The following is a 15,410-nucleotide window of genomic DNA, read 5'->3' on the forward strand; positions in this document are numbered from 1 at the left end:
CCCTCCCCCGCTCCTCCTGTGATAAGCGGCCAATTAACGCGACAATGTCTCATTCGCGTACTTGGGTTTGCAGACCGCCAGCGTGTGAAGTAGTGCAGCTTAGATAAAACGCCTCTCGATCTCGAAATTTGATATCACGAATGGATGTAAAATTACACAGCATTGAACGATTTGGATGCTATGCTTTCGCCATGAACTTTGTCGCTGAAGGTAATCAATTGCCTGTTGGTTGTCGTCTTGCTCGATGAAATACGTGGTCATCTTTTAACGGGCAGCAACAGAGTCTATTCTATCACTCTCCGACTCGGATAGATATTTCTTCGTTGTTTCGATGGATCGAAAATTCGCGTTGATGAACTTTATATAGGGTACTATTCTCGTCAGTCTCTGCTACTATCCATTGCAAGTCTTGATATTGTCTCCGTCTATCGAGTCTGTGGATCCAAATATTCATTCACTCGTAATGAAAAGTTTCATTTCACTTTGATGTCCTGGATATCTTCGTTCTTTGATGGTTCTGGCTCTTGCGTTGTTCTTGTTATGCTCAATTACGTCCCAAGCGAGAATTCTCGCAGTTTCGCTTTGATTACTTTTGCTTACTTCTCAGTATCGCACAATGCCGCAATGACTCGTTAAATTGTTGTATGTAGAAGCTTGCAGCTTTAGAAGACATCAGACCTGCCAAAGGCACATATGGAGGCGGGTGGTTTCAGCCCCAAGCCCTTGCGAATAATAGTTCAGTCTAGCCCTGACACCCAACCAAGGACAACCTGATTCAATAGAGACGAACTGAGGCATCATGCTGCCAAATGGCTCGTGTAATTCTCAGAATAGATGATTCCAGATATGCAGATCCGCGATTCATGGGAGACCCTTCCACGGGATCCAGGGTTCCCACGGCCTCCACGGATATTTGAGCCGACCAAAATTTCCGGAACCCGCGCGGACAAGGCGCTCGGCGGGGACCCCGCCGGTGTCTTATTCCAACATCACCCCCTTCTCTGACTGGCGCCTGGTGACACAAAAGTCTATTTCGGTATGGTGTGGGCTTCAGATGAACGCCCTGGTCCCTGGATACGGTAACCGAGACCGAATATCCGACTAAGTCGAAGGGGCTCTTGAATTCTGAGACTAAAAGGTTGAGCGGCTCAGCTATTTGGCCGACAGACCATCTCAAACTTGGTCCTTCGGGTCATGGTCTTGTCCGCGAGTTCCGTGGCTTTCTTGCAAACTTTAGCTGAGTGCCCAGACCTCAATCAAAGTCCTTCTTCAGACAACCTGAATCTCGGTCGTCCCGGAAAAGCAGTAGCTGATGTCGCCGTTTAGAGTTTGAAAATGACCATTAGTTTTATTGGTAGCTATCGAGGACTTGAGGCAGATGTGCAGGCTGCCAAGGGCCAGACACCCTGACAACATTCGCCGGGCTTGGTTGCATGGTTTTGAATGCCAATGCTGCCATCCTTGAACATTAAGAGGATGGAGTATAAAGAGGGCATACCCGCAACAGCTAGTCGATAAGTTATAATCACTCAGACCTATCCTTCCAACATAAGTTCACTCTACGACCATTTGTTAATCAGTACGAGGAAATCTATCAAGATGCAGTTCCTCAAGATCGTCTTCGCCTTCGCCGCCGCCCTCGCAGTTCCGGCATCCGTAAGTGTCAAGCCCAAATTCGAATCACGGTCAATAACTAAAGCTTTTCGTAGGCCGCAACCTGCATCCAGCTCGGAGCTTGTGCCGAGGGCAACGACATCAGACAGTGCACTTCCGGAAGCTGCCATCAGAAGCTTGGCCAAACTTGCACCATTAGCGGCAACACCGTCAGCTGCCCTAACTAAGCAATGGGCGCTCGGCAAAGACTTTCTCGATAGACAGAACCTTGGTTAAAGCTCAATTGATCATGAAAAATTCCTGTCCAAGTTTGGCTTGAATGATCAACGCTGCACTTTATTCCAATTCCGTGACTAACCCGCGATAACGGGCTGTCTCCCAACATGCCACGCCGTCAACAACGACTAGAACTCGAACACTTCCTCTTCAACGTAGAACGTACTCTTCGTAGAGCTGACCTTGGATGCTGCGATCCTGACATCCCGGATGAGTTGATTGGGACCACAAACATTGACGGTTGCGTCCAGACAGGGGTGCAGTCTCCTCACTCCCTCAAACCATCCCAGCACATCCGGACGGCCTTGCCTCAACTCTCCTGGAACGTCATGTTGACTGGGTCGGCCAACCATTGCGAACCCGTCCTCCCCATCATCCGCCCGTACAGCTCCTCTGCCCGTGACGTAAATCGAAATATTCAGAGTCGCAGGTACACCAGGATCGGCAGCCAACGAAGCAAGACTTCTCAACTCGTCGCCGAACCACTCAATGCTCTCGACGTCTTTGACGGCCCATAACACGTGAATATGCCACGACTTCCCTTGCAGAGCATAGGCATCGGCAGATGCTGCTCGCTTGATGAGATGAGTCGCAATGCTGATGCCGGGAGTGATGCCAATGCCGCCGGCAGCGAGGACTGTGAGCGGCTGCTCGCCCCAACAGACTCGGCCGACGCCGTACGGTCCATCCAGTCGTATGCGAAGCTTTCCCATTTTGGGTTCCATGGCTTGACACGTGGTCACGTCCTCGCTGCTCGTCTCTCCATCACCCGGGACGATACGCTGGACTTTCCTCGTGTACCCGCCCAGCCCTCTGATCGCCAGCGTCGCATCATCATCGCGGGGTGCAGACGCGATGGTGAAGGGGTGCCAGTTGAGGAACGATACGCTTGGGATCTGGACCCAGGTGATTTGGCCCGGATGCCGCGGCTTCATCCCTTTGAACTTGATCTTGACGACGTCTCCGTGGTGATTCTGCACAGCGGTCGTGTTGATCGAGCGAAAGTTGTAGTAGAATCGGAGGAAGCGATCGCAACCCCAGAGCAAAAGCCCGGGTAGGAGAAATTCAGGACCTTTGGTGGCGTGGATGAGGGCGCCGACAACGAAGAGGAAGAAGAGGGCGTGGGAGTAGTAAAAGACCTCGAAGAATCGGCGGCGGATAATGGGGACCGAGGTGAGGGAGATGAGGACGAGGGACGCCCATGCCATGGCGCCGACTTGGATGCGCAAGTTGGAGAACGAGTCAGCAAGTTGGTCAGTGGCGATGTAGTGCTGGGTGTTCAGGGCAAAGTGGATGCTTGCGTGGACCATGGTGGCGACGCCGATCCAGCGGTGGTAGACGAGAAGAACCGGGGATGGGATCTGGGCGACGATAGAGAAGAGGTTTGTCCGTGCGGCGAGGAGGAGCGCAATGCCGCCGTTGGCGATTGTGAGCCACCCGTAGAGTTTGAAGTCGGTGGTGAACTCGTTGTCGTTTACTCCGAATAAGATGTTGAGGCCGAGAAGAACGGCGAATCTTAGGAAATTGGCGGCATGATGGTTGGTGAGGATGGGGATGGGCGATGGGAGAGTCAATAGCTTGTGCAGAGCTACACCTAAGCGTGTGTGGCCTGATGATGATGCTTTGATGAATGGGCGGCCTGGGCATGGATGTCAGTATATGTGTAACATGTCTTTCATACAGCTAGAAAGGCTTACCGCGATGTGTCAAGCTGCGAAACCGCGCAGGAAGCCGGATGATGCTCTCGAGGAAAAGAATTCCAATGACACAGAGAAAGTAGGCCCTCGCTGCCAGGTATTGATCTTGGATGATAGGTTTTTCCATGTTGTGCGACTAGTGATGCTATCGCAAATAATGAGTTTACTCAAAATCAGAATAGTGAGACAATTGATGAGTTCAAGGCAATATGTATAATGGTTCAAGATGATGTTCCAATATCCTGAGGTCGTGGTTATTATTATGCTTATGTATTATGTTGGGTCTTCAGCTGCAGGCACTTGTAATCCGCAAGCTGAATGATGGCTTTGACATGTGGCTGGTGATGAGGGATCAAAACTTCCAAAGAGTGCTGTTGGGCGTGATGATGGATCAAGCTTTCCCAATACAGTTAGTGTCAGGGAGGCGCGTTTGGGTTTGGAGCATCGTCCGCAGCGCCCGCGGCGACAGAAGCCTGGACGTAACACAATGTGGCTTGCTTCCAAGTAGTGCACTGAATTCATTTACTAGTCTTAGGTACTTTGATTCGAAGGTTTAGGAAATACAGCCTCAGCGTCTGATATCATAATCAAGATATTTGGCATGGAATCTGCCTTACCCAGGGGCCCCGTACTGGAGAGTTCCATGGACGTACAAGAGTCTCTATTTTGCAATCATCAGAGACCAAGGCCTACGGCTTTTCAGTCCATTTAGAGAGTTTAAAGGCGCATCTTATTATCACTCGAGTAAAGTCACAAAAGCTAAGGCCAAAACTCTACTATGGAATCCATCCCTACATAAACGACTATTACGGGTCTTCTTCTTCAGTTTCGTCGATACTTCTTCGCGACAACCTGATCTCTGTCGGTATTCATCATGTCAGTCACGCGCAAGGCGAAGATGGACGTGCGCCGTTTGGACTTGAAGGACGCAAGCCACTGCGCACTTTAAGCTTAAGCTCGGGTACCTGCTGCTAGCGCATCACCACAAATCATCAGAATTTCCTAATTAGGCAAGAGTCAAAGTTGCAAAGGATTTGGCCCGATTACACATCAACATTCATGGATGCTTGGATTTGAGGGTCCTGTCACAAAGAAGATCGAATAGATTCCAAAGAAGTCCAAGTCTTTTCGGTATATAAGCTCCGTACGTGCCCGCCTCGATAGGTAATTGCCACAACTCATCACTCAGAACACACTCACAACAAAACATTCTAGCAACTTTACGCTTTTTTCACAATTAGTTTCAACCACATTCTACTCAGAACAATGTTCAGCCAAAGCACTTCAGTCCTCCTCACCGGCCTTGCCGTTTTCACTGCCCTCGTCTCCGGCCAGGGCAACGACACCATGACCCAGAAGATTGGGTGGTCCGGCAAGCTCTCCTCTCTCGACGGCGGCCTCGGCGGCACATTGACCGTCATTGACGCCTCAACTCTCATGATCAGCGACTACACCCTCAAGGATGCCTCGGCGCCTGCACTCTACTGGTGGGGTGCCACCGACGATGTCATCAAGAACGGCTTCCGCATCTCCAACGAGCAGGTCACCAAGGCGGCGTCCACCAACACGCTCACCATTAAGCTCGATGCCGGGAAGACGCCGGCTGATTTCTCCACCGTCGGACTATGGTGCGAGCGGCTCTCGGCCGACTTTGGGCAGGCTACTCTGAAGGCTTCGTCTGGGTCTGGGTCTGGGTCTTCGTCCTCTGGTGGCAGCGGCTCGAGCTCGACTTCCGCGGCCAGCAACCTGTCTGGATCTATGCGACGATTGGCAGTTGTCACTGTCGGAGTTGTCTCGTTTGCCGCCTGGATGATTTAGGTGGCACAAGTCGTGATTGCCACGATAACAGTGTCGCCATGTTTTCAGACTGGCTTGGCAGACGATTTGCGGCAAGATGATCTTTACGATGAATTGATCAGGGTGAGAGGAAGGGCAGCATGTACATACAGTAGTTGAATGAACGTGGTTTTCTGAATCTCCCAATCGCTCAGCTCCTCCGTTGCGAATTGCCTATCGCCAGTCGAAATTGGAGAGATTCGTGAAAGCAACCCGCTAAGATGCTCGCCAGTGGAACCAAAAACTCGGCAATGAACAAAAACGGAAATCTAACGTCGATAGATCTGAAGCAGGCCACAGTAGTCATGGTTCGCATGATTCGTGGGATGCTGACCCCGGATGAGGCCGCCGGGATTGTAAGATATGTATTGAATGAGTGGGAGTGATTGTTCCTACTGTGTGTGCCCATGATCTCGCCACACGTTTCACTGTGCAGGGATTAGAGTCAAGGCACTGTATACCCCTCATCAGGCAACCAGACTAGCTGTGCCGCACCACCACCTTCCCACCCTCCCCGCCGCCGCCCAGCTCCTCCCGTCGTCCTCCCCCGCTGTTCTCAACATCTTGCCTTCCCGGCAACACCTCAACTCTCGGGCTCTCTCCTTCAATTAACCATATTCTGCCTGTCAATCGATTCGCCAGCGGGAGTGAGAACCATTCATCACAGCTTCCAGCCTGGCTTACACGCCGGCTGACCTCTCTCAAATCTCACCATGTCCCAATCCAGGCGCCAACATCCTCTCGGTGAGCGGCCATACAAGATCCGTAAACACATCCACCAAGGCCCGCCCTTTCCTGCGGTGCCAATACCCGCCTCGCTGCCGCCTTATTGGCCGCCTACGGACGAACCCTTCATTAATACGCAGCTGTACGGCGGACCAGCCATCTATGGAGACAATGCCTGGTCCCAGAGCCAGGGACTCGGGCATCTCGACCAAAGCTTTATCAAAAGTTTGCCTACAGACAGCCAACCAGGACTTGACATGTTCCAGCCTGCTTCTGCTCAGGCACCTCCGCCGGCGTTGAGCACCGTGAGCAGCGTCACCTACTCGTCCTCATCCACTTCCCAGCCATCATCGGCAGGCTCCGGGCTGTCTCCATCCCAGACTGAGCTTCCATTTGAGTGGCCGGCTCCAACGTCAGCTTCGCGTTCCCGCGTTCCATCGCCTGCTGAGCGGACAGTGGAGCGTGCCGAAAGCCGATTCGTCTGCCTCGGCCCGCACTGCGATAAGGCTTTCGACCGGGAGCAGGAGCTAAAGAGCCACTTCAAAGCGGTCCACACACACACATTTGCAACTGGGGAGGCTGCGAGCAGCCGGCGTTCTCCTCCAAGGAAGGACTGACCTGGCACGTCAAGTTAGAGCACCTTCTCGTCTGCCCTGCGCCAGGATGTACCGAGAGCTCCTTCCAGAGCAAGAGAATCTTGGAGTGCCACATCAGATGTGCACATCCTGACGCCAATGAAGGCAATGGGAAGGCCGTCGAGTCAGTCCCGAAGCCGATGGTACCTGTCATGACTGTTGAAAAGTCCGCCGAACAACCATCCACCAACACGGCTCCAAATCCAAAGGATGCCATGGAGGACAAGGCGACTAGGCAAAGCCTGTCCGTCACGATCGCCAAGAAAAAATGTCGAGAACAGCTGCGAGCAGCTGTGGAAAAGAAGCGTAAAAGGCAGAACGGTACGTAAACGCCGACATGCGAGACGCTCGTCTGACCCCCATAGGCCAAGCACCTCGCGCAGCCGATAGTCCTAGTGACTCGTCTCGAGCGGTAATCTCCCGCCTGATTGAGAGCGCCAGCTTTCCCATGGTCTGGGAGCATGGCATTCTACCCTTTCTAGTCGAGTTTCTCCCCAAGTGGTGCGGCCCGAACCACGTCGTCAGCGTCACCCGCGGCAAGACTCCCGGCTCCCGTCGCGTCTGTATAATGACTAAGAAGCAACCATCACGAGCACGACGGATTATCATCGCAACCCACGTGAAAGATCTTCTGCCTGAGATCTACCGCCCAACAGTATCTTTCGAATTCTCCATCGGCGCCGTGGAACGTCTAGTCTGGGCCCGAGGGTTGAGCAAGGACATGCCAGACGACATCTGCATGGCCCGGAACCCATATTACTTCAAGGACCCGTGTATGGGAGACAGCATCGGCATCGCGGGGACAGACGACTTCGAGGAGAGTACCTCAACTCTGGGACCATGTCTAGTCATCGGCGGTGGAAACTACTGGCTGGCCAACTTCCATCCCTTCGTCGACGCGTACCAACACCTAAGCGAAGTCAGCGTGCAACATCCTTCACCAAGCGACCGATCTCGCTGCATCGAGGAACGCCACGATACCATGGACGAATCCAAAGACTTCAACATCGGTAAACTAACGGCAACATCGGGCATCGACCTCAAGACGACCCGCATCTCACATGACCCTTTTTGGGAAGACTGCGGGAAAGAACAGCCTCTGATCGTGACGGACTGGATCCTGATCGCCGCAAAGACTAAGCAAGCCAATATTCTTCGCCGGTTCCCCTCAGAGACTATGCCCCTCCTCAAAGAGATACCCATCAAGACCACATCGGCAGTCGTCCCAGGCGGGGCGGTTGTTTCCACGGGTCGAACATCTGGCCAACAGCGCGGACAGGTATGTGAGGTGCCCGCCTACGTCAGGGGAGAGGACAACGGTACAGGGAAGGCTACACGCGAATGGTTCATCGAAGACCCGGACGATGACGAGGAAGCATGGATTCGCGGTGGCATCGGCGTTGAAGGCGACAGCGGTGCTGCGGTAGTCGACGCAGACACCAATGCCCTTGTGGGCCAACTCTGGGGACGGAACAAGTACTTCGGGGCCGGCCCCCGCGTGACCTACTTCACCCCTGTCGGCGACCTCTTTGACGATATCCAAGAACGGTGCGACCAGCAAGGACGGCCCCAACTGCCGCAGTACCGAGACGAGTCAGACTGCTACCCTGTCTACCCTAGTTGCCGACAGTGCTACGACCTACGCACCTATCTCGACAGCAGACGCAGCTCGCGCGAATCCCTCCGCTCCATGATCGGCCGACTCGAGAGCGACCACGGCGAACTACCCTCGCTCGGCGGCACGTCAGAGCTTGCGACGCCACAGGACCACGTTCTATGGTCCCGGCACACTGGGGTCGAGGAAGTCGGGTCATCGTTCTCCAGCAGCATATCTCCCGCCGCAGTCCACACCTTCGGCTTTACCCCGCAGCCGGGGACGCCCAGCATCGTAGACGTCAAGAGCCCGTACGCCCTAACGCTCAGCGCGGAGGATCTGTATGACGACGAGGTCTTCACGTCAACGGCCACCGGCAAACGGTCAGCTGCAATGATACCGCGCGGTTCGGTCCCGGGTGCTAAGAGGCAAAGATTACATTAGCCGTATTTCTGTACATTAGCTGTAGTTCTGTTGCCAGTAGCCCCTTATCCAGGCAGCCCTCCTCGTCCCATTTTTTTCGCGCGCTGGTCGCGGCGGTTGTGATTCGCTCTGGAGCCCTTGCTGGCTTCCTTCCTCCTCCGCGCCGCCTCCGTGTCCTTGTCTCCCGTCGGACCCGCCACATTCCCTCCACGTCCGCCGCCTCTGCCACGACCCCGACCACCACCGCGACCGCGCCCACCTCTCCCACCTCTTGACGAGCCGCCGGCTCCATCCTGCTCCGACTCCTCGGCACCAGATCCCGCAGGACTAGCCCTCCACGCCGTGGACCGCAACTCCGTCTGCGCGCCCGTAAACGCCGCCGCGCCGCTGTACTTCGCCTCCAGCCTCCTCTTCTGCGCCGGGTTCCTTGCCAGCATAACCGCCCACCCCTCAATAGCCTCATCCGTCATACCCGTCTCCTCCCGCAACCTCGCCCTCGGCTGTCCCCTCCTGTTCGCAGCCTGGCGGTCAAACACAGTCGGATCCGCCTGGAACGCCTTGAACAGCGTCTCCTCGCTGGCGTCGTTTTGCCCGTCGGCCTCCTCGTTGGCGCCGGCGTCGACGGTGCCGCCGACGTCGTCTGCGTCGTAGGTGTCGTCGCGCTCGTCGTCGTCTGAGTCGAACGCCGCGAGGGCCGAGAGGATGGCGGCCTTGTTGGGCGCGGTGGAGCGGTCTTTGAGCACGTCGTCGGCTGTCTTTTCGGGGTTTCGCTTGCCGAAGTGGAGTTTGGAGACATCGAGGTCTAGTCTGTCTAGTTCGTCGTCGTCGAAGACGTTGTGGCGTTGGGGGAGTTGTGGTGGTGTGGGTCTGGGTGCGATGTCGTGGCCAAAGCGCCGCTCGATCTTGGGTGATCTGTCTTGTGTTAGTAGGTCCGTAGAGTGAGAAAAATGGCACTTACAGTTGCTCGCCCCGGTTCAAGTCTCTGAGATGTGGCGGCAGATCATCCTCCAACAGGTGCGACGTGACAACCTCCGTGTCATCACCAAACTCATCAAACAGCTTCGACACAAACGCGGAACCCAGATCGGGGAATAGGTCCTGGATGAGCGCGATCTGGCTTTGCCTGTGAATATGCAACTCGGCTTGCACATCCTCCGCGTCAACGACCCCTTTGCCCTTGTCGACCTTCCTCTTCACCAGCCTCTTGGGCCTCATCAAACCCCCACCAGGCTTCTTGAACCCTTCCAGTGCCGAGATCCTCGTCTTCAACGCCGTCGAAGCCGCGCCCTTCTCCTCTGCCCGCTTGAGCAGCTGCTTCAGCACCGGTGTGACTGTGACTAGCTCCGCGAGAAGGGAGTCGTTCACATTGAGCGGTCCGGCCTTGTGCGTCTCCGCCGCAGATTTGAGAGAGAAGAGGACGTCGGCGAGCATGCCGAACCGCGGCGTCTCGCCCTTTGTGAGCCCGATGAGACATAGGTACATTGTTGTGATCAGCACCTTTCGCAATGGCGGATTCGTGATTTTGAATGCAGACACCAGACCGTCTGAGAAATCTGACCCGGCAAGGAAGAAGCCCGCAGCGTCAGGGGATGCGTGCAGCAGGTGATTCAGCCCGGCCAGCCTGCTCTCGAGCGACTTGAGGTCGGCCTTCATCCCTGCTTCCAGGGACTGCGTGAGCGACTTCTTCAAACCCGCAAGCGACGTCTCAAAGGCGGCGGCGTGTGCCTTCCATGCCTTCGTGAGGACAGATGGCGCATTTTTCCGGAAGAGCTTGCTGAAGCTGGCGAGAAAGGTGGGTGTCGTGAGCGGGATCGGCGGGGGTGATGAGAGGGTGAGAAGGCGGGCTGTGAGGGTGAACGCCGTTCTGAGAAGCACCTTTGCTGGCGCGGATGAGCCTATTGTCGCGGCTGGGCTGGCCTCTGCAACCTCTGTGATGAACGTGGAGAGAAAGGCTGGGAGGGAGTCATCTTTCGAGACTGCTTTTGAAAGTTGGGCGTCGGTCTGGGCGAGATATGCCTGTGAGAGCGTCGTCCAGGCGTCGATGAGGGCATTCCAGTCCTGCGGGGTGAGATGAGAGCGCCATTTGGATGATGGAAACAGGGCGAAAGGTGGGAGGGTCGCCATTTTGGTTATCGCTCCTCGCGGTTGGCGGAGATTGTTGATTGTGAGGAGGCGGGGAGGATGAGGGAGGTGCTCTGCGCGAGAGCGGTCGTCGTGTATCTTATTGCATGCGGCTTAGCTGAGCTGTCATGTCGTTCGCCGGATGATTCATGGTCGATGCAAGACCCCCGGCTGGAGCTTGATGCGGAAGTGGGTCCACGCAGTACGTACACATCCCACCTTGCGCTACTCCTAAACAGGCCTAGCGTCTTTTCGGTAAAGCCCTACAACTTTCCCCCACGAAAAAGTTCGCGATCGCAATTTTCGCAGCCTCTCCTCCAAGCTTCTTTTCGAGCCCAACCAGCCTTCATCACTTTGCCGCAACCAACGTTCGAGTCGTGAAGGACCAATTCTCGCCCAATTCTCTTCCATCAATCAACCCCCAGAACCAACCGTTCAATCCCGCAAAAATGTCTTACAACAAGGACAAGGACTTCGGCGAGGCGCCCAAGACGCACAAGATCCGCATCACCCTCTCCTCCCGCAAGGTCCAGTCCCTCGAGAAGGTCTCTGCCGAGCTCATCGAGCGCGCCAAGTCCAAGGACCTCCGCGTCTCCGGCCCCGTCCGCCTGCCCACCAAGACCCTCAAGATCACCACCCGCAAGACCCCTTGCGGTGAGGGTTCCAAGACCTGGGACTGCTTCGAGATGCGCATCCACAAGCGCCTCATTGAGTACGTGTTTTGCCCTGCGCGCGCGCTTGCCATTTTCATTGAACGAAGAATTGCATTGCTAACCAGACCTCTAGCCTCAACGCCCCTACCGAGATCGTCAAGCAGATCATCGTCAACATCGAGGCTGGTGTCGAGGTCGAGGTCACCATCGCCGCCTAAGTTTTCCTTTTTAAAAAGAAACACGCCGCGGATCGGGACCGAGAAGGGACTTGTTGTAAGAGGGACGAACAGTATGGGCTTTGGCTTGGGAATGCTGCGCCGCTGTGCGTGGGGATGCCGAAAGGCTCTCGCGCGAGACGGCTGCGGCGGGCCGAGTTTGGAGGTCTAGATACCACCCAAATAAAACAATGACCCCAATTTAACTATCGCTGTGATGTGTGGTGATGCTGTGCAGAGCCGTGATTGTATCGGCGGGGTCCGGGTCCCAGGACACGCCCGCAGACGGGTGCAGTGCTGCCGGTGTTTAAACGCCCGGTCAAATACCTCTCTACCCGCTAACTTTTTATGATTATCCTATGGTATTGATATAACGCCCTGCAATGCTGGTTCCTTTGCATGGAAAGTACAAGGCGGCACGCGTTCCTTTTCCGCCGATCTTGACAACCTCCAGGCCAAGTTAAATATCCCAGAGGCAAAACTCCCTCTTTGGTGGCAACTCGGGCATGAGTCCCCCTTCGAACTGGCCCTTCTGAGTGAAAGCCTGCCACTGCAACTTCGACTTCTCATCATATGCCTCGTCAGGAAGCTCCGTGTCCTTGTTGTAATTCGGCGGCCCGTCGGGGAACCAGACTCGCTTCCACCCTCCGTCTAACGCGCGCACACCGGGTAGATTATTCTGGTACACGACAGGGTTGCCCTTGAACATTGATAGCCTCCCGTCCATTCCCTTCGAGCTGTAGCTTGACACGGGAGGATGCTGCTTAGAGCTACCCGGCGGGTACGGCCCGCTTCCAGGTGCTGCTTGTGGCTGGGCAGCCGGGGCTGCAGGTTGTGTACCGAATGGGTTTGCCTGCGCTGCTCCTCCAAGTCCTGTTGGCTGACCAAAGGCAGGCTTGGCTTGTCCGAAGGGATTGGCAGCTGCTTGTGGTTGAGAAGGCTGACCAAAGGCACTTGTTGGTTGTGTCGGCTGTGCGTCCATGCCGCCACTTGCTGGCGCATCTTGTTTCGCGCCAAATGGGTTGGAGGCCGCCGGGGTCTGCGATGGTTGTCCAAACGGGTTGGCAGCCGCCGGTTGAGAGGTTTGGGATGGTTGACCAAAGGGACTGGCCGCTGCTCCGGGCTGAGATGGCTGGCCAAACGCGCTTTGCGTTGGCTGCGATGGAGCCCCAAAAGGACTCGCATTTTGAGTCGCATTCTGCGCTGGTTGTCCGAAAGGGCTGCTCGCGTTGTTGGTGTTCGCCGCCGCCTGTCCAAACGGACTGGCATTGGTAGTACTCCCACTGGCACTACCAAACGCACCGCCGCCTCCGAAAGGATTCGCTTTCTGCCCCAGTGCGCTTGCCTGGCCAAAGGCGCTTCCCCCACCTCCAAGTGCGGATGGTTGTCCGAACGCGCTGCCAGAAGCCCCAGGCTGTGAAGGTTGGCCGAATGCGCTGCCGGAAACCCCAGGCTGTGACGGTTGACCGAATGCGCTACCAGATGCGGCAGGCTGTGAAGGTTGACCGAACGCGCTGGTAGCTGTTCCGCTAGACTGGGCAGGCTGTCCGAAGGCACCACCGCTTCCAAACGGATTCGGCTTTTGGCCAAGCGCTGATGCTTGACCAAACGCTGACGTCCCTCCTCCAAGAGCACTAGGCTGTCCAAAAGCCGATGAAGGCTGCGACGGCTGGCCAAATGCTGGGGTTGAGCTCTGCGCGCCGCTGCCAAAGGCCGACGTCGGCTGAGACGGTTGACCGAATGCCGGTGTTGACGATGCTTGGCCGAAAGATGATGTCGGTTGCGAAGGCTGGCCAAAGGCAGGTGCGGCGGCTCCCCCGCCAAAGGGGTTCGGCTTCTGCCCAAGGGCGGATGCTTGACCAAAGGCACTACCTGTCGTCGAAGCTCCGCTACCGAAGGTTGATGATTGTTGGCCACCAGAAGAGAACGGATTCGCGGACGCTCCGGAAGATGCCCCAGACCCGAAGGGGTTCGCCTGGCCGAGCAAACCGGTTGCCCTCTTGCCAACCGCAAACTCTCCCGTCGTTCCGCCTGGTAACGTTCCTTGTTTGCAGATATCGACTCGATTCGGGTGTTTCTGCTCGGCAGAGATGAGGAATTGGATCGCGCCGTCCAGATTTCCGACCGCGGTCTTCATCTGCTGCTGTGCTTGCTGGTACAGCTCTTGCGCTTGATTGAGCTGCCTATTGTCAGCAGCCCGCCGGCGAGACACGAATCGTGGTTCCTACCGCTTGTTGTGGGTTGCCCGAGGCCGTCGCCATGACATGGTGAAGCCTCATCTCCTCAAAGCTCTGCTCGCGCATCGGTCCGCCGAACAGCTGCTCCGGGGCGTCCCTTCCCGGTCCGTACGCTGACAGAATCCATTGTGGTTGTTCAGAGGTCAGGTCCTTCTCGATTGTTTCCTTCGACAGCATGTACGGCAGAGCTGCGTGTTTGTGAGTATATAGTGTCGCATCTGGGTCAGAATGATGAGCACGAACTGTCGTTTCCGCCGCGATTGAACCCTCCTCCGGAGTTCCCGCCAAAAGCGGCGAATCGGTTGTTCGACTGGCCTCGGGGATGTTCGAACCGGCAATTATCTGGGTTCGCCAACGTCAGCGTGCTGGTTCTGCGCGTGTTTGGCCCATGATTGGGTTTGTTTTGGCTGGCTGATCGATGCGACCGGGGATGCGCGACGTACTTCCATACCTGCAGTTCCCCTGCTCGTAGAACTTGCAGACCACCATTTTGGGTATCGCGATCGAGTTTGCTGCGCTTTTCGGTGCGTTTTGGCAGCGGCTATGTCATTTCGCTGGGATTGAGTGACGTCTAAATGAAATTGGACCAAAAATGATGGGGAAAAATGCTGTCAACGGTCACCCGATCGCGTAGATTGGGCGTCGAAAGAATTGTTTTCAGCCTTTCGCAGCCTTGTTCGCAGCTGGCTCTAGCGCGCTCGACCAGGCCAATGAGAGAGCTCCGACACGCTTGTGCTGTGCATGGGTACTGGTGAGTTGCATATTACGTGCATAACACCTTGATGCACTTATGCGACAATTATGCTAATTCCCCCGCTGTCCCCTATCCGGCCCGGCCTTCAAAATCGATGCGTCCGATTTGGCGTATGAACCCGTCGACGTCTGCTCCGAGACGTCCTGATCACCACGCCTCCTCGCACATTCGCAAGGTTCATGCTGTTGAAAAAAACTTGAGAGTAGAATTTCAAAAACTTACGAATTGTCTTACCGCTGTTCAGAACACGAGTGTTTTCGACTTCAGACTACCTGATAAAATCCTAGAACAAAGTCCTCGGTCTGGGCGATTGAGGCTTAGTTGGGCAGCTTTTTATCATGTTTCCCCTGGAGCTTTGCGATCCAGCGGGATACTTCAGGTTATCCAAGCGAATACCCACGTTTCGGGGAAAAGAACTATTTGATTAGCTAGATCTACTGCACTGCTTGCTTCGCGTAATCAACCTGCGAAGTGGAGCAAAACTCGCTGATAAGTCAACGTACCCACTTCCGAAACACCCCCCCATGCGAAACAATAAAAATGCCTCACCGCCACCACCAACCTCCCACTTTCACTAACAACAATATTTTGAATCCTCATCCAAATAACCTCATCTTTCGCACAGCAGT

At 55.3% G+C, this 15,410-nt stretch overlaps 7 protein-coding genes across 7 annotated transcripts; 4 read left to right on the forward strand and 3 right to left on the reverse strand.

Annotated features, from left to right (window-relative positions):
- Positions 1–1,599: 1,599 nt before the first annotated feature.
- Positions 1,600–1,841, forward strand: COL26b_012837 (uncharacterized protein; the record flags this gene model as incomplete). The annotated part of the gene is made up of 2 exons (XM_053185472.1): positions 1,600–1,656; positions 1,710–1,841. The coding sequence occupies 2 exons, from the start codon at positions 1,600–1,602 to the stop codon at positions 1,839–1,841; spliced, it is 189 nt and encodes a 62-aa protein (XP_053030596.1).
- A 177-nt stretch (positions 1,842–2,018) lies between these two features.
- Positions 2,019–3,714, reverse strand: COL26b_012838 (uncharacterized protein; the record flags this gene model as incomplete). The annotated part of the gene is made up of 2 exons (XM_053185473.1): positions 2,019–3,529; positions 3,588–3,714. 2 exons carry the CDS (start codon positions 3,712–3,714, stop codon positions 2,019–2,021), a joined length of 1,638 nt encoding a protein of 545 aa, XP_053030597.1.
- A 1,139-nt stretch (positions 3,715–4,853) lies between these two features.
- Positions 4,854–5,405, forward strand: COL26b_012839 (uncharacterized protein; the record flags this gene model as incomplete). Its single annotated transcript, XM_053185474.1, has 1 exon — positions 4,854–5,405. The coding sequence occupies one exon, from the start codon at positions 4,854–4,856 to the stop codon at positions 5,403–5,405; it is 552 nt and encodes a 183-aa protein (XP_053030598.1).
- A 1,531-nt stretch (positions 5,406–6,936) lies between these two features.
- COL26b_012840 (uncharacterized protein) lies at positions 6,937–8,822 on the forward strand (the record flags this gene model as incomplete). Its single annotated transcript, XM_053185475.1, has 2 exons — positions 6,937–7,105; positions 7,150–8,822. 2 exons carry the CDS (start codon positions 6,937–6,939, stop codon positions 8,820–8,822), a joined length of 1,842 nt encoding a protein of 613 aa, XP_053030599.1.
- Positions 8,823–8,866: 44 nt separating this feature from the next.
- On the reverse strand, positions 8,867–10,925 carry COL26b_012841 (uncharacterized protein; the record flags this gene model as incomplete). Its single annotated transcript, XM_053185476.1, has 2 exons — positions 8,867–9,713; positions 9,760–10,925. 2 exons carry the CDS (start codon positions 10,923–10,925, stop codon positions 8,867–8,869), a joined length of 2,013 nt encoding a protein of 670 aa, XP_053030600.1.
- A 446-nt stretch (positions 10,926–11,371) lies between these two features.
- Positions 11,372–11,793, forward strand: RPS20 (40S ribosomal protein S20; the record flags this gene model as incomplete). The annotated part of the gene is made up of 2 exons (XM_053185477.1): positions 11,372–11,634; positions 11,709–11,793. 2 exons carry the CDS (start codon positions 11,372–11,374, stop codon positions 11,791–11,793), a joined length of 348 nt encoding a protein of 115 aa, XP_053030601.1.
- A 457-nt stretch (positions 11,794–12,250) lies between these two features.
- Positions 12,251–14,516, reverse strand: COL26b_012843 (uncharacterized protein; the record flags this gene model as incomplete). Its single annotated transcript, XM_053185478.1, has 3 exons — positions 12,251–13,969; positions 14,019–14,215; positions 14,471–14,516. The coding sequence occupies 3 exons, from the start codon at positions 14,514–14,516 to the stop codon at positions 12,251–12,253; spliced, it is 1,962 nt and encodes a 653-aa protein (XP_053030602.1).
- Positions 14,517–15,410: the final 894 nt, after the last annotated feature.

The sequence above is a fragment of the Colletotrichum chrysophilum genome (assembly GCF_026319265.1).
Source record: "Colletotrichum chrysophilum strain AFK26 chromosome Unknown scaffold_192, whole genome shotgun sequence".
In the NCBI taxonomy this organism is placed as follows: Eukaryota; Fungi; Ascomycota; class Sordariomycetes; order Glomerellales; family Glomerellaceae; genus Colletotrichum; species Colletotrichum chrysophilum.